Raw genomic sequence first — 18,185 nt, 5'->3', positions numbered from 1 at the left:
TCCCAAGGGAAAGGAGGAGAGGAAATGGCCTCAAATTGCACCAGGGGAGGCTCAGGGTGGAGATTGGCAAAGAAAATTCCCTGTCAGAGTGGTCAGGCCTTGGAATGAGCTGCGCAGGGAGGGGGTGCAGTCCCTGTCTCTGGGAGTGCTCAGGAGGAGTCTGGATGTGGCCCTTGGGGACAGGCTTTGGGGTGATGCTGCTGGGGCTGGGGTGGCACTGGCTGATCCCAAAGGGCTTTTCCCACCTCGATGATTTGGGATTCTGCCAGTGGGAGTTTTGTGAGCAGGATGGAGCAGTTTTCCCATAATGGTTGGGCTGCAGAGATGGAAGATCTGCTGTATTCTATTTTACCCATCCTTGACCTTTGAATTCTTTTTGTTGAACCATTTGAGCCATCCCAGTGATGCCTCAGAGGCCACCACAAGTTACAGAGACACCAAATGAAGGTCCCTGACCSAGAGTTTACAAATTGTGAATCAGAAGAAGATTCTGATTTGAATTTGACAGGAAAAAGAGAACACGAGGAGCTTTTATTTGCTGCAGTGGAGAGGTTACCCCATAAAACAAGGGTGATGGGAAAATCAATTTGACAGGTTTATTCTGGATGGAAAAACAGTGTTCTGCTAGGTCAGTCTGATGTCCCTGGTTGAAAAGTCAAAATTATTTATGGAGTACTTGCAGAAAAAGATATTTAAAAAAAAAACGTGAAAGGAAAAGTATTTCCTTGCTTTTTTCCTTCTCATTTATATTCAAGGTGGAGGAGACAGACAGCTGCAAATAGCTGACATTTACAGCAGCAACTTTATTAATCCTGTGAAGAGCTGCTTGTTAAAATTCTCTTTGTGGACAAAAGGAATTTTTTTCTTCAGTGATCATTCCCCTTGTAGACACTTAACTCTTTCATGTCACAGCTGAAGGGTTTCGATGGCACCCTTAAAACTAAGATTTTAAATTTAAAATCCATTTCTGGGCCACACTGCTGAGGCTTGAGATGTGCCAGTGCTTCAAGACAACTCAGTCATTTCCATCATTAATTTGGGTAGCAGAATTTGTGGTTTCCTTCCCAAAAACCTCCCTCTGTAAGGAGAGTCCATAAGGCTGTGAAGAGGTGGGTTTGAAATGCAAAGCTTGAGGAATCGAAGGGTGGCTTCAAATAAAAAGTTTTTTTTTTTTTTCAATTATTACACAGTAATAATCAAATGAAAAATATTCAGTGGACAGAGAGTGCTTAAATACCAATTTTCATGAGRAGTTTTGGAAGTTTGAGTGAGCAATTCAATGTGGGTTAAAAATCAGCTCCTGTTGAAAGATAGGAGGTAAGGACTGACCCAGAAATTCAGACAAAAGGGCTTCAAAATGGGCTAAAAATGCCCGGGGTAATCCTTCCAGTTCTGCTCAGCACTGGGAGGGCTTAACTGGAGTTACTGGGSCAGTTTTGAGCACCAGGCTTCAAAAGGAGTGGATTTGCTGGGCAGCACAAAGCTGGGAAAGGGAATAGTTCAGGGTGGAGGAAACACGATTCCTTGGATGGGGAGAGRGGGAGAACGGAGAATTGTGGTTCTTTCATCAAAAAGAATTTACACTTCACAACAAGAGTGCAAAGAACCTTTCACTCAAATCTTGCATGGAACAGGAAGAAAATGAAGAATTTCTCCATTTTTAGTGAGCATGGAACAACATTTTCCCTGTGAAAACCAGCTCAGTGTTGGAGTGGATTTTCAGTTTGCTCTGTTGAGCTGGGGCTCATTTTGCCATGGATGGAAATCCAYGGGAGATTTGTTTTGTCATGGATGGAAATCCACAGGGGACACCGGAGCCRTGGATTTGTACTTCACACAAATTCACACCGAGTTTTTTTTTATTTATTCCTTTTATTAATTTCTGACTCTTTCCCAGCAGTTTTGCCTGGTGCCACATCTGTGTCTGGAACTTCCCACTGAAGTCATTCCTCACATTTTTCTCCTTTTCCAGATGAAGGAATTCTTTGCTTCAGACCACCCCAACCCTTGATAAAACCTCACTTTTTCATTTCAAAGAAAATGCCACCTGTTTTTTTTTTTTTTTTTTTTTTTTTATATCGTTTTGGTAAAATGAAGAAGTTTTATTTCTAAGCTTTTATTTTGCTTTCATTTTACAGCTGTAGAATGCACAAAAAAAAATAGGTGAAGGAGAACCCAGAGATCTCTCAGGAGGTTCAGGAATTAATTTCTGATTTTATTTATTACTCCATGAGTATCGATTCCCCTGTCTCCTGTCCCTGCAGCCCTTGGAAATTGTCTCTCTCCATGGTTCCTGTGGGCTCCTTCAGGCCCTGCAAGGCCACAATGAGCTCASCCCAAAGCTTCTCCTCTCCAGGCTGAACAATCCCATTTTTTTCAGCCTTTCCTAGACCTAAAAATGGTTTCCAGTGGTACAGAATTAGAATTTGGCACGCTTTTTGTCAGTTTTTTGGAAGCAGTTCATGGGTTTGATGAGGCAATACAAGAATCAAAGGCTTTTTTTTTCTTGCTGCTCTTTGGGAAATCCCAATTTCATCCCCCACAACATGCAGATGTCACTGAGCAGGAAAGGGTTGAGATGCCAAAATCCAAGATAAATTTACCTTCCAACCCAAACCTTCTGTGATCCTTTGGACCCGTTCAGCACCTCTCAGGATAAGAGGGATTTGTACATATTTTATTGGTTTTTTTTTATTTTTTAGTTTCAAACTGGGCATTTTTCAACCTCTTGGAAATAGGAACTTTCAGCTTTTCTTGCTTGTAAAGAACTTGAAGTTATTCAAAACTTAATATAAATTTCTTATTCAAATTAACTTTGGAATATTCAATGTTAATTTGAATAACAAGGTTACCTGGGGACCTTTGGGGTTTTTTTTGCCCACCCTGACAAAGGAAATCCCTGTTTGGGGTTTGGAGTATCAACTACATTTTGTGTTGAGTTTGTGGTTAAAATCCACGTTTCTGGAGCCTGYGGAGGATGCTGTGGCCAGCAGAAAGCGACTTTCTCATTTCCAAATCCATTCTTAAATCAGCCGTGAAATGAACGCTCAAGAGTCTGGCACGGCCCAACAGTGAGGGGTTTCAAAATATTTCACAACATCTTTGGAAACAAAACTTTTCTGTTCTTCCTGCAGACACTTTTGAGCCCCAGCACGAGAAGAGCGCTGTGGGCTTTGATTCTGAATTTAGAAATCTTGTGGCTTCTCTTGGCACTGGAAGGGATAAACCTCTGCTGCTTGAAGAGAGGATTTTTTTTGGTTATTTTTAATTTTTAGGCCCTTGGAAGCAGAGGCAGCCAAGCTCAGCTATTGTGTTTATTGCTTTTTTGAATTTGCCGTGAAAAAAGCAACAATTTCTCGGGATTCTTGTCTCTGACATGATTTGCAGCTTGAAATCAGGGGGAAAAAAAATGCTCCAACATCATCTGTTCTTCACAAGAGGTCACATGAAATTCTATTTAGGGATGTTGAATTATGATGACCAATTAAGCATTTTAAAGGAAAAATTGCATTATTGCAGACAAATTAATTCTTAGAGAACAGCAGCTTTTTTGAGTCTCTGTTTTCTTTGAAGAAGTATATGTATGGTAAACATCCCATCAAGTCTGATAATGCCTTTAAGAATAATATTTAAAACTTCAGAATATTATTTTTATTATTATTACTATTACTATTATTATTATTATTATTATAATCATTGTTATTGTTATTATTAAGCAATATATTATTTTTTAACATTCAACAACAATATGTATTATTATTAAACAATATATTATTTTTAAAACAATTACAATAATATAATTAGATACTATTATTATTATTATTATTATTATTATTATTATTATTATTATTATTATTATTATTATTAAACAAGCTGTTTCAAGTGATGGCTGCAACTTTAGAGCTCAACTGCCATTTTTAAGAATTTATTTTAAAACCACCTCTCATGGAAACACTTTGAAATGAAAAAAATATATTTTCTCCCTCAAGCTGGCATTCAATTTTTCCTTGTGTTAATCTCTGACATTRTAATTTATATTTACGTGTTCTACATTTAAATTTCTCAGCTTTACACATCTACTTTTTTATTAAATAAGGAGGAAAAACCTGATATTCTGTCTGTGGGAGTTTTTAGATTAAATTCTGGATTTATTGACATGGAAGGAGTGGGGTGTTTTGATGGCTTTTGCACAGCAAAATGTTAATAATACTTTTTTTTTAAAAAAGATTTCATACACCACCATTCTAAATGGAAAAAAGAGGTGATGCAAGTGAAATAATTGAGCTTCACCTGCCAATTTCTGACGCCACACCTGGGCAAAATTAGGAAGATTTGATTGAATGCCAAGCAATGTGTCCCATTACCACCTTCAAGATGATGTTTGTACCATACACGTCCCAAAAATCAGAATATGAACTCACATTTTGAACTTCCAAGATGTTCTGTGTGTGTTTTTCAATTAAATGTGAGGGATGAAAATTTGGAAATTGAGACTGGCAAGGAAAACAGTGGTAATGGTGAAATTTTCCCCAAATTTGAGTTAATTGTCTTGCACATTACAAATATTTTCAGAAAGAGTCATAAACTAACTTGACAGGACCACAAGAAATGTCAGTGTGAAAATGTGCTGCCTCTTGTTTTAGTGGAGGAAAACTGTTGTGTGTGCCTTCAGGAGGAAAAACAAGAATTAAAATTATTTTTCAATCAGCATTGGATTAGAAAAACTGGGAATTTGCCACATCCTTAGGTTTCCATGAGCCACTGAAATTTGGAACACTATGGATGTTACAGGCAGAAAATAAATTAAAGYGAATTGTGGAAGAAAATTCAAAGGCTTTTGGGGGAGTCGCTGAACTGTAAATTATTTCTGGTATTTGAAGTATTAATGAAATTTTCATGAGTAATAAGATAAAGGAAAAAAATATTAATTTAAATAAGGAAAATAAGTGTTACTACTAAATTTTTAGGCTTTATGCAGCTACTTAACAAGGAACGATTGGTTTGGGGTTTTTTTAACCCAGTTTGCAAAGCCCTGTGGAGGATCCTTGGAGGGCACCTCACACAATTCTGAGTTGTGCTCACTTTAATTTCCACGACAAACCCGGTGTCGTTTGTTCTGCTTTCACCCCGTCTGAGYGGCTGTTTGGGAATAACTTCACTGCTGCTCCAAACACGACAACCCTTTRACACCCACAGTGATTTAGGGCAGGAAATGAAGCGATGTCTTCATCAATTGCAGAGAAATTTTCATAACGAAATGCAATTACCTGGAAACTGGCCGGGACGTCGTGCTGAAATCGCTGTGTGTGCACGAAGTCCTCAGTTAGGTTTTTTATCTGAGAGGCAATTGAGGACTATCGTGTAAATTCAGTTCCACACTGGGTTAATTCTGAGATCCTCGGGCTTGTGATGCCTCACGCTGTGAATTAGTGAATCCAGTGCTGATTTAAAGTAGATTTACTGATGTAAATTTATTGAAGCTGTTTCTTACTCAAATTATTTTGCTTGTGTTGAGGTTTCCATCTGAAAGTGATGGAAGTTGAGTTTAAAGCATCACAGAATTATGGAAWGGTTTGGGTTGGAAAGGGACCTTAAAAAGGCATCCAGTGCCACCCCTGCCATGGCAGGGACACCTCCCACTGTCCCAGGCTGCTCCCAGCCCCAATGTCCAGCCTGGCCTTGGGCACTCAAAGGGATCCAGGGGCAGCCACAGCTTCTCTGGGCACCCTGTGCCAGGGCCTGCCCACCCTCCCAGGGAACAATTCCTGCCCAATATCCCATCTGGCCCTGCCCTCTGGCACTGGGAAGCCATTCCCTGGCTCCTGTCCCTGCAGCACTTGCAAATTGTCTCTCTCCATGGTTCCTGTGGGCTCCTTCAGGCCCTGCAAGGCCACAATGAGCTCAGCCCAAAGCTTCTCCTGTCCAGGCTGAACAATCCCAGCTCTCCCAGCCTTTCCTCCCAGCACAGCTGCTCCATCCCTCTGACCATCCTGCTGCCTCCTCTGGGCTCTCTCCAGCAGCTCCACGTCCTTCCTGTGCTGGAGCAGCTCTGCACGTGGGGGTCTCACCTCAGCAATGGAGCATAGGGGCACAATTCCAGTTTCTGGGGTTTCAGCCCAGGCTCAGGGGGATCTGGGATGGGGTGGGTCCAGCTCTCACCCCCAGCTCCCCCAARTCCTTCTCCCAGGGCTGCTCCATCTGCCCATCCCAGCCTGGATTTGATCCCAGTTCAGTGGAGCCACAGGGATTGGGGCATGGGGACCTCAAAAGATTCAGCAAGGCCAAGGGCAAGGTCCTGACCCTGGGTTGGACAATCCTTGGGTTCAAATCCCCTAAAAGTGGCATCACCACTGCCTGCATCGGTCTGGATGTTCCAAATTCTCCCTTCTGCTGTGTTTTACCTCAGACAAGCAGGGCTGGATCTGGTTTGGATCATTATATTTATAAATTTTTATTCCAGCCTCAAGGTTCTGCTCTTTCCCTGTTATCAATTCACATATGTTTCACTGCCTTCTGGTGACTCTCCTGTTTCTTAAAACTTGGCACTGGGGTTCTGTTTCCCAAGGAAATCTGTTTCATTCCCATTTGTTCCGTCTTCACTTTTGGGGAGGCTTCAGGTAGCTTTTTCAAAGGTCATGAATTGAAAAGATTCCCTATTAGAGGGGAAAAATGAAATAAATCGCTCAAAACAGGACAATCTTTTGCTTTTCAAATTAATAACTGAAACAAACTCCTAAACTCCCCTCAGATCTTCCCTGGAAACTCCCTYCTTTGCTGTAACTTTGTGCTCTTGATGATATTCACAGAGAAGCTGATTTACTGAATAAAGGAGTTCTTTAAGTTTKCAGTTTTGGAACATGACCAGTGTGTCTGAACCCAGGTTTCAAATTTTACTGGCATTTTGTTGGCAAACTGATTTTTTGGAGTCCTTTCTTATTTGGGTATGTTTCCTGACACCTTTGCCTGCATGGTACCATGTTTTAAAATTCCCTTTTTCTTACTGTTTTTGTATGAGGAAAATCCTATAAACACAGACAAAGAGCTAATTATAAAGGATCAGGCAAAAAATAGAAAGATGAGAAAATCACCAGCTGAAAAACGCAGTGAGCAGGGAGAAAAATGAGGATTCACGGTAGAGTTGTGAGCAGCAGGGCCTGGTTCTCAAAGCAATTCCACCAGCAAAGCATGAACCATTCCCAGACCGTAAAACCATCATTTAAATCCAGCAGAAGCACATTGGTGGGAAGAAAGGGGTGATTTCATCTTCTTTTCTCTGCTCTGGCATGTTTTGCTGGTTGTTCCCCTTGCCCAAGGGCAGTTTTCATTTATGGTGAGCCAGGTGAGAGCTTTGGTCCAGCTGAAAACCAGCTCAGGTACCTTTGCCCCCACTCCCATCCCGAATTTCCCCCAAAACTGCGTCGTTATCGTGGCCCTGATGGAGGATTTACCCACCCAACCCGTGCCGTTCCTTCAGGAGAATATTCCTCACTGGAAATGTCGCGTCTGGAGCGGGACAATCTTCTTTTTGTGTTTATTGAGGTGAGGTGCGAGGAACCAGCTGTCCAAAGTTTTTTAGCTTCCCCCGTGGCTGGGATATTGTAATCCCTTTAATGCTTTTCCTCACTGAGGTGGGGTTTTGGTGTATCCGAGGAGTTCAAGGAGAATTTGACATTAAATGGCCCTTTCTGTGCTAACTGTGCTGTGGGGAAACCCACCAGAAAGCAAAAGAAACGGTGAATTTTTTGCATGMGAACAGAAGAGCGCATTCATGTGGATTCATCCTGGCAAATGCTTTGCCTGCTGGCTTTAGGCAGGGTTTTAAGTGAGATTCCTGTTATTTGAATCAGCCTGGGCAGGATTAACAGCTGAGGTGTTCTACTTGTCTCACCTGGGGGGGTCAATCCTCTCAAAGCCCACAGGTAGCACCTGGTCGTGTGTAAAATGCCTCACGGAGAGYGGGAGAGGGAGAAAATTCAATATTTAGGTTTGTGAGACAGTGTGAAAGTTACTTCAGGATCCTGCCTGGGAGATGGGATTCTGGTGAACAGCCCTGGGGCTGAATCACTTTTATTAATTTTATTATATTTTATATTATATTTCTATATTCTATATTCTATATTATGTGTTAACTATTATATGTTATAAATTATGTAGTATATATTATATAATACATATGATATATAATATATAATACACATAATATRTAATATATAATTMATATATATCATATATAATATATTATATAATATTTATAATATCTAATATGTAAATGCATATAATATATGTCATATATAATTAATATAATTAATATATATAWWATWTWTAWWATATWWTATATRKWATRTATATWWWATAYRTWWWRTAYATATAATAYATATWATATATATAATATATAATATGTATAATATATATAATTGTGGTGTTTTTTCTTGGTCCAATTTTTTAGTGGTGAGGGATGGGATCACAAATAATATAATTTTATATTTATATTTATATTTATATTTATATTTATATTTATATTTATATTTATATTCATGTCTCATAAATAATATATTTATATTTATATTTTTTATTATATTTAAACCACTGATTTGATAGCTACAGTTGCTGATTTCTGACTGATTTCAACCAAACCCAAGTGTCTGCTGGAAACACAGAGATGCAAAGTTTCTGTGCATTTTCTGGAGTTAAGGAATCACTCCGATTGGAAAAGATTCTTGAAGGTCTCTAATCCAAAGTCTTTCTTTGAAGCAGGGTCAGCAGTGAATTCCCAGCAGTTTGCTCAGGGATTTTTCCAGTCAGGCTTTGAACAACCCCGTACCCCATTCCAGTGCTGAGTTTTCGCCACAGTTTGTTGTTATTCCCAAACTGGATTGATGTGATTTCCATTCCCTCCTGTATTCATTCCCTCMTTTCCTTCACCTCTTGGTAAAGATATTGAGGTATTAAATGGGATAAATCTCGGGATAAACCCCCAAGGATCTGCAGTTATGTCCAGACTGCAGGTGGAATAAAAACCATTCTTTTCAATCCCAAAATCCAGACATTTCTGCTCGTCTGGTGGAGCATCCATCCAGCCCACAATGGCTTGATTTGGGCACAGGGAYGTTGGGAAAGAACAGCTTGGAGATGTTTTCCCTCCTCATCTGGGGCTTCCCCTGATGTCCTTGACCACRAGGATGGACGGTCTGGATTTGCCCTCAGCCAGAGCTCCCAGATCCATCCCATCTCTGCTCTCAGCAGCTCTCAGAGCCAGGATTTCTCAGGAGTTTTATGGGATCAATCCTTTTCCGCTGCTGGTGTTTCCTCTTCTCCCTGCGCTCTGGGTGAAGTCCTGGCAGAGTTCATTGGTGCAGACGGGGACACAGAATTCCCTGAGTGGCTCAGCCTCCTCCCTGAGCTCATCCTCAGGCAGCTGGGAGCCCACATTTTCTTTAATTTTATCACATCCCAGATAAAGTCCTTGTTCCCGTTTTCTCCTGTAATTGAGCTTCAGCTACACAATATTCCTGCATTTCTCCTGTGCAGCATTTCTCCTCTTTCATCTCTTTTGTACATTCTTCTCCAGTCTTGGATTMCCTTTTTAGCTGATTCATGTCCTTATTTTCCTCAGGGTTATTTTTTGGGTGATTTTTTATATGTTTGTGTGGTCTGCAAAGACCAACTCTTCTGGGCTGCTTTGCCCTTCAGAGATGCCACCCATGAGATCCCCCTCTCATCACAACACAACATCAATGAAATTTGTAGCTCTTACCATTACTCAAATGTAGGTTTTTGGGGTTTCAGTTGCCTTTTTATGGTCATGTAGGATGAAAAGTCGTCGTGTTGGCTGGCAAGAGTCCTCCTTACACTTGAAATTTCTAAAGAATATATAATATGTATAAATATATTTAATCATTTTATTTATTTATTATAAGCATATTTAATTTGTATTATTGATATTTAATTTGTCCTATTTAATAATTTAAAATACTTTAATCATCTAATTATTTTATAAAAATATGAATTTATATTTAATTATTTGTATTATACTATATAAATAATGTATAATATAGTATATATTATATTACATATAATATTTAATATTTATTTGATAAATATTAAAGCCTGAATCCAGGCTTTAAGGATTTTTAGTTTTGTTCATCATCAGGGCTGCAAGGAACCAGCTGTGTTCTGGTGCATTTTTTAGCTTCCTTATGGCTGGTATATTATAATCCCTTTAATGTTTTTCCACCCTGAAGCAGGACTTYGGTGTATCTGAGGAGTTCAAGGAGAATTTGACATGAAGTGGCCCTTTCTGTGCTGAATGTGCTGTGGGGAAACCCACCAGAAAGTGAAAGAAACTGTGAATTTTTAACTGGCATTTTGCTGGCAAATTTTTTGGTGTCCTTTCTTATCTGGGTATGTTTCCTGGCACCTTTGCCTGCATGGTACTGTGTTTTAAAATCCTCTTTTTCTKTCTTTTTTTTGTATGAGGAAAAGCCTATAAACACAAAGGGCTAATTATAAAAGATCAGGGATAAAAATAAAAATTCCACCAGATGAAAAACGGGGTAAGCATGGAAAAAAAAAAAAGAGGATTTTGTGGTAGAATTGTGTRCAGCAGGGCCTGGATCTCAAAGTGATTCCACCACGAACAGCAAAGCAGGAAATGTTCCCTGATTTTGGGCCTTTCCTGGGCTCCCAGTGTGGTGCCATTCCCAGGATCTGCTGCTCTTGGGTCGATAACAAGATTTATTTTATACTGGATCTCAGAATCATGGAATGGTTTGGGTGGGAAGGAACAACAAAGATGATCCAATCCCACCCCAAAATGGSAGGGACACCTCCCACTGTCCCAGGATGGACACTGTGCCTGGCCTTGGGCACTGCCAGGGATCCAGGGGCAGCCTCAGCTTCTCTGGGCACCCTGTGCCAGGGTCTCCCCACGTTCCAGGGATGGAATTTTTCCCAAATTCCATCCAACCCTACCCTCATCCATGGTGGCTCCTCTGACTGTGACCCCCCAACCTCAGTTATTCTGGGATTCTGTGATTTGACCAAAATGGAGAAGGTTTGGATTTGTGTGTTGTTGCTTTTTCAACGCTCTCTAAACTATTCCAGAGCGAGATTTCCAGGTGAGGAGCTTGAAGGGAAGGGACAGATCTGGCCATGGCTGACCCCGTTGTGCCCAGGTGTTTGAACATCTGGAATGCACTGCTGCCTGTGCTCTGCAACCCTGCAACACAGCAGGAACCTTTAACGAGAGTTCCAACACTAAACCCACAACATCAATGAAATTTATAGCTCTTACCATTACTCAAATTTAGGTTTTTGGGGTTTCAGTTGGCTTTTTATGGTCATGTAGAATGAAAAGTCGTCGTGTTGGCTGGCCAGAGTCATCCTTACACTTGAAATTTCCAAAGAACATATAATATATCATTATAAACATATTTAATCACTTTATTTATTTATTATAAACATATTTAATTTGTATTATTGATATTTAATTGTCCTATTTAATAATTTAAACCACTTCCTTTATCTACTCAATTATTTCGTGAAAATATTAATTTWTATTTAATTATTTGTATATAACTTATTATAATATTGTATGTATAATATTATGTATGATATTTAATATTTATTTAATAWTTTTAAAATTATATATTATTTATTTCATAAAATTATTAAATATTGTTTATTACTTTAGACAGCATCTTTAGATGGGATAAGGATCTGGTTTTATGTAAATACCCTTAGGGAGAAGGGTGTTTATATAAAAAAACCATGCTGGAATCTCTCTCTTACCATTTCAGTTTTAATGTTCTTGAATGTCAAAAGTGCCTCACTCATATTTTGGAAAATACCACAAAAATGTTCAAAAAAAGGGAAAATTTACATAAAATTCCAGTGTCATCKTCTACCATCATACAGATGCCATCTGATATTCTTCCTGATGGGTAAATTTGTCTTCAGGCATTTCATGTTTCCATATTCTTGTATCTCAGTGTGGTCTTTGGAATTTATAGACAGAGCAAGATAAAGAGAAAAAAAAAAAAACAAACCAGGAGAATTTCTTGAAGGAAAAAATTTTGGGGGAAAAATGTGGTGAGCGCTGTGATTGAACCGCTCTGCAGAAAAATGAAATTGTTGAGTCTGCAACTGATTAAGTTGAAAGAAAAGAAGGGAAGTCGATATTTAAAAAAGTGCACGTACAGTTAATCTGTCTGGTAAGGAAAATCCGAGTTGTTTCTCCCAGCAAAGAAAAAAAACAAAACCAAAGTAAACAAGCACAGAGAATTGACAGAGCTCTGAGGCATAGGAAGGCGAGCAGGGGGCTGCGTGGAGATTTTTATTATCACAGGCTTCGTGGTAATTCGGCACAATCTCTGCAAGCAGTAAAACCAAATCTGTGTGTCTCCTGCTGTATCAGTCTGGGAATTCACAACTTCCCAGGGCTGTGTCCTTCCAAGAATTTCTTCCTGACCCTTCAAAGCACAACCTCAGTCTCTCTATTYAATAAAGTTTTACCTGCTGCCAAGTGTCCATCATCTCTCCTCTCAGCTGTATCTCTTTGGTGTAGAAGCCCATGTTTTGGATTCCTAATTAGCTTTTTTCCTGCTCTGTTCTCCTCCCCTCATGGCAGCACGTGGTTTTTTTTTTTTTAGTTTTTTTCCTTGTTTAAAAACAGATACGTGAATGGAGAAGCAACAGGAATCAGTGTGTTCCAGCAAAGCCTGTAATCTCTTCCTGACTGTGCATCCAAATTTAAATTACATTTTCATGTTGCAAAACCATGGGCTTGGTGCTGTAATCGGGCTGTTCCCAAAAGACAGGGCTGAAGCTTCCTGAGCTTTGGGGGATCTTCTCCCTGAGGGGCTGGGAAGGGAAAGGGAAAAGGGGCTGGAAAACCCATCCTGGGAAAGGAGCTCAGCCTGGAGCAAAGGAGGCTCCGGGGGGACCTTGTGGCTCTGCACAACTCCCTGACAGGAGGGGACAGCCGGGGGGGGTCGGGCTCTGCTGCCGTGTCCCGAGGGAAAGGAGGAGAGGAAATGGCCTCAAATTGCACCAGGGGAGGCTCAGGGTGGAGATTGGCGAAGAAAATTCCCTGTCAGAGTGGTCAGGCCTTGGAATGAGCTGCCCAGGGAGGGAGGGGGTGCAGTCCCTGTCTCTGGGAGTGCTCAGGAGCAGTCTGGATGTGGCCCTTGGGAACAGGCTTTGGGGTGATGACCATGAAGTCTCTTCCCCCCTCGGTGATTTTGGGATTCTGGGGTTTTCCTTTAGCCACAAAGGACCATTCCAGATATCCCTCTTCATGAGGAATTAAGGATAGTGCACCCTATGTGGGTCTCTGACCTCCAGCCATGGAGTTTTTGGAATATTTGCAGGCAGGTTTTGTTTTTCCAGCTGTGAACATTTTGGGTTCAGTCTGTTGGGATCCCTCTGGAGACCAGTGACGTTCCAGCAGATCAGCTGCTCCTGTGGCACCCAGATCCAAAATGCTCAGGAGGAGTCTGGATGTGGCCCTTGGGGACAGGCTTTGGGGTGATGCTGCTGGGGCTGGGGTGCCACTGGGTGATCCCAAAGGGGTCTTCCCACCCTGATGATTCTGGGATTTGGTGATAAGCAGAGGTGAAATTTGCTGTTAAGGGTGGTGGATAGGTGAGCTTGGCCTCAGYAGGTGCTGCACAGGGTCCAGAGGAGACAAATATCCAGCTTTGTTCTGTGTGAGCTGGAAGGGGACTGGCAAGGACATCTTGTGGCTCCTGGCCCTGGAGAACCTCTCACTGATCTGGGAATAACRTGGGAAAACACGGCAGAGACTGYTCCTGCTGGTTCCTGCTGGTTCACACTGGTTTCTGTGTCCCTGCCCATGGCARATGTGGCACTGAATGATCTTCAGGTCCTTTCCAACCCAACCCATCCCAAGATTTTAGGATTTGTCATTGGCAATGGCATTTGCTGTCCAGGCTTTGTCCAGGCCCTCCAAGAACCTGCAGTTCTGATCATCACAAAGCGAGTCAGGCGTTTGAGGATCCTCTGGGATCTCTGGTATTGTTGTGTTTTGTTTTGAGAATCCTCTGGAATCTCTGGGATTGTTGTTTCCATTTGAGGATCCTCTGGAATCTCTGGGATTGTTTCAGGGCTGCCACAGCCCCAGGAGTTGCTGATATCCCATTTTTCATCCCGGGATCCTCATTTTGTCCCCAGCACAAAGACGCCGTGGCTTTGGGACACTCACAGTTGGTCCTTGCTGCTCATGGACTTCCTCGGCTGCAGAACTCAATACACTTGTCAAATCCATCATAAATTTGGGAGAAATCATTCTGAATGGGCCTTTCCTCTGATTCGGGCTGCCCTCATCAGTTTTTGGAGTGATTTTTGATTGCTCTTGTAGGAATGACCAGCATCGTGTTTGTGGCCGTGGGAGAAGGAGATTGGAGGGCTGCACATCACTTTTTGGGGCTTACCTCATAGGCAACATCTTGGATGTGTTTCATCTCTTAAATAATTCCCTGAAAACATGAAATGGAGGAGGATCGTGGTGCAGTTCAGATCTGATTGAAAGTAGCTCCAACAAAGTTCTCACAGTAGAGTTTTTTCTTCTTTTTTTCTTTCTTTTTTTTCCTTTTCTTTTTTTTTTTTTTTTAAGTGTAGCATTGACTCATTTGCCGGTGTTAAAGTGCACTTTCTACTTATCCCCAGAGGAAAGTTCATATTCTTTTAAGTGAAACTATTTTAAAAGCAGAACACAAGCCCTAAAATAAGCCAGTGTTCTCTAGAGCTCTCAGAAGGTGTAGATTTATTTACTGTAGTTAAATCATAATTAGTTCTCAGGGGATAGTGTATCTTTTAAACTGCTTTATTGCCACCATATTGGTTTTCCAAATAATCAGAAACTGCTGCTCTGACATTTTGTAGCGCGAGCAAAAATTCGCTGTAAGTAGAAACAAATGTCTCGGATTGCTGCTTGTCACTTGCTGAGGATGGGCACACCCCAAAACAATGAGCACCTCAGGAAAAAGTGAAGAAACACAAAACCTGTGTTATCTTCAGTGAACCCTGACTTATTTCACTCAAACAGATAAAATTCATTTCACATTCTCATTTTTCAGAGAATCATTTTGTGATTTGGGCAGGTTTGGGTCTGGGCTAAACAGTAACAGAAAAAATGTGCAATGTTAACATGAAATATTACCTGATATTTAAGCCTTGATTTTCATGAATGTAGCTTAGTGTTGCAGCTGATAAGCATGTGAGGTTTTTGGGTTTTTTTCCCCTAATTGGCAGGTTAATGTTCGAGTTGCCTGAGGAGATGGGTTTAATAGCAGTAGCTGGTCGACAAACACAAGGGAAAGGTAAGTAAATTCCCTTATTTTGTTAAAAAAATGCGTATTAAATATATGAAAATGGACATTTGAAGATGAATTTATGAGCATTTTGGATAATACAATCCACAAAATAAACGTGTCCTCTTCTCCTCCTGCTCAAACTGCAGATCCAAACTCCAAACCCCAAAGTTAATAAGAGACCAAAGTAAACATTTTCAGGATGTTTGGTGGCTTTTGCAGAAATGATTTAGTGGTCTCCTGGTTCCTGCCAAGAAAGTTTCACCAGGCACGAAAACTGCCATCACTGCAGTCAGTGTAACCCAATCATAGCTCCACATTAAAGCTCAAACTGGGGGAACTGGAACAAAACTGGGGCTTGAGTGGCTCTGAGACYGAGCCTGCAGGACCTGCCTGAGAGATAAATGTGTGCAAGTCCTGTTTCTTGCCCGGAAAAAAATGCTGGCACTTCTTTAAAAGCCACGTTTGTTCTGCTGGAAGGGCAGAGTGTGTGGCCTGAGAAGCTTTTCCRAGCACAAATCCATGAAAAGATGATTCCCTGGCTTTCAGGGTGGTTCAGAGTGTGGATGGAATTCCAGATGCACACAGAGCATCTTCACAAATGCTTCTCCACTTGGACAAAGCAAGATCTTCTGAAATGTTTCTGCTGCCTGACAACGGGAAAATGCTGGGATTTAGGACAGGCTGGGAAATGGAGGAGCAGCTCGTACTTTAGAATCACAAAATATAATTATGGAATAGCCTGAGTTGGAAGGGACCTTAAAGATCATCTTGTTCCATCCCCTGCCATACYTTCCACAWAACCAGGTTGCTCASAGCCCCATCCAACCTGGCCTTGAACAATTCAAATTTTTTAATTTTCCATTAAAAACCTGCTGTTTTTTTGAAGAAAAAGCTTTGCACACTAATCCTTTTWATTTCAAAATTAATTTGGTAACTCCCTTGAAGGGCTTTTGGTAGATTCTTGGACAGATACTCTTGAATCTCCCTCTTTAGCAGTTGTGTACCTTCACAAAGTGATTTTTAAAATGTATTTCAGGGGTTGAAATGRCTGCTTTTCCTCTGCCTCCCCAGGTCGTGGTGGAAATGTCTGGCTCAGTCCCGTGGGCTGTGCCCTGTCCACTCTGCACATCTCCATCCCTCTGCATTCCAACCTAGGCCAGAGAATTCCTTTCATCCAACACCTGGTGTCCTTGGCAGTGGTGGAGTCAGTCAGATCCATACCAGGATATGAGGTACGTCCTTCTAAGTTCAAGATCGTCTAAAAAATTCTGGTTTTAGCTGTGTCTTTTATGTGGGATGACTGAATACCAGGATATGAGGTATGTCCTTCTAAATTCAAAATCATCTCAGAAATTCTGATTTTAGCTGTGTCTTTTATGTGTGGGATGACTGAATACCAGGACATGAGGTATGTCCTTCTAAATTCAAAATCATCTCCAAAATTCCGATTTTAGCTGTTTCTTTTATGTGTGGGATGACTGAATGAGTGATACAGCTCATCAGCGCTGAGAGATTGGTGAATTTACCCTCACTAACGTTGGATTATTTAAATATTGGAAGAAACGTTGTGTCCATGTGATGCAAACTGTGTTTTACTGGGCTGATCAAGTGCACTGCACTMGTTCCACTCATAATCCTGTGAAACTCAAGCCTCAGTCCTCAGCAGTAAAGAAAAAATCCATTTTGTTTGCCCAGCGATGGAGTTAATTCGTTTTGATTTGGAAGGAGAAGAAGGAGGAGGGAAAAACGAATAAAACTGACAAATCCTTTTCTGCCTTTTTTGTTGGTGCCGTTTCAGTGGTCACTTTATTCCTTTTAAAGGATTTTTCCAACCCTTGTTTAAGGGTTGAAAACTGATTTCTAAAGCAAGAACTTGGGAGAATTGCTCTCAAGAGAGAATCAAGTGTCCTGTCATCAGCATTAAAATGAAGAAGCAGTCTTCTTCATCACCTCATATATCTCCTTTTTAATGTTGCCATTTCCTAATATTTGCTAACTATAAAACTTCGGCATTTTACAGAAGTAGTTAACTCGAGCATGTGTTTCCTATATTACAGAAAATCAATGACTTATACACATTTACACATGAACTTTATTATGGTGGCACCCGGTAGCTTTGCTGCAGTTTAGGGTCTGTCAGCCTTTTTTCCATTAAACCCTTCTGATTTTGGTGCTTCATGACCTGACTGGAAAAACAAAATGCTTGGGGCTGAAATTTGCGATATAAAATAAATGTTTGGCTGCAGCGAATAATTTGACCACTTAAAAATGGAGGGACGGGAGTGAGTTTTGTAAAATATGGGGCTGAGTAAGGAAGGAGCTGATTTAGAGGTGGAGGTGATTTTGCTTCTGTGTGCCTGCCCCAGTGCTCTGTGGCATTTTTTAATTTTGTTCCATTCGAGAGGAAAAAGGCAACTGAAGTACAAAATATTGGTGGAAAAACGATGTGGATTGATAATCCAGGTGCTGTGCTGAGCGTTTGGGCAGCAAAAAGCTTTTGGTGACCAGGACAGATCTGGAGCTGAGGGGACATCAACCCTTGGCAGTGGGGGAAAACAAAGTTAAGGGTCTGGACTAAAAATCAAAAATTATCAAGAACTCAGTACTTGAATTTCTCCTTTAGTTGAGTAGTGCAGGGCCTGTGGCAATTGCAGCAGCCACAGGCAGTGGGATCATCTGTGGAGTTGTGGAATCATGGAAGTTTTGGGTTGGAAGGGACCTTAAAGGTCACCCAGTGCCACCCCTGCCATGGCAGGGRCACCTCCCACTGTCCCAGGCTGCTCCCAGCCCCAATGTCCAGCCTGGCCTTGGGCACTCAAAGGGATCCAGGGGCAGCCACAGCTTCTCTGG

At 41.1% G+C, this 18,185-nt stretch overlaps 1 protein-coding gene across 2 annotated transcripts in view; it reads left to right on the top strand.

The window, feature by feature from the left end:
- The window catches only part of HLCS (holocarboxylase synthetase), a 115,393-nt gene that overhangs the window by 87,078 nt on the left and 10,130 nt on the right, over nucleotides 1–18,185 (top strand). For both annotated transcript variants that reach the window (XM_057377226.1, XM_057377227.1), the window contains 2 exons: nucleotides 15,274–15,341; nucleotides 16,407–16,567. In XM_057377226.1, coding sequence (XP_057233209.1) covers nucleotides 15,274–15,341; nucleotides 16,407–16,567 — 229 coding nt within the window. The remainder of the gene's footprint in view (nucleotides 1–15,273; nucleotides 15,342–16,406; nucleotides 16,568–18,185) is intronic.

This window comes from Malurus melanocephalus, unplaced genomic scaffold (assembly GCF_030028575.1).
Source record: "Malurus melanocephalus ecotype Western Australia unplaced genomic scaffold, MMel_1.1 scaffold_307, whole genome shotgun sequence".
Taxonomy (NCBI): domain Eukaryota; kingdom Metazoa; phylum Chordata; class Aves; order Passeriformes; family Maluridae; genus Malurus; species Malurus melanocephalus.
Note: the sequence above shows the minus strand (reverse complement) of the source record. Positions and strands in the feature narration are given on the sequence as shown.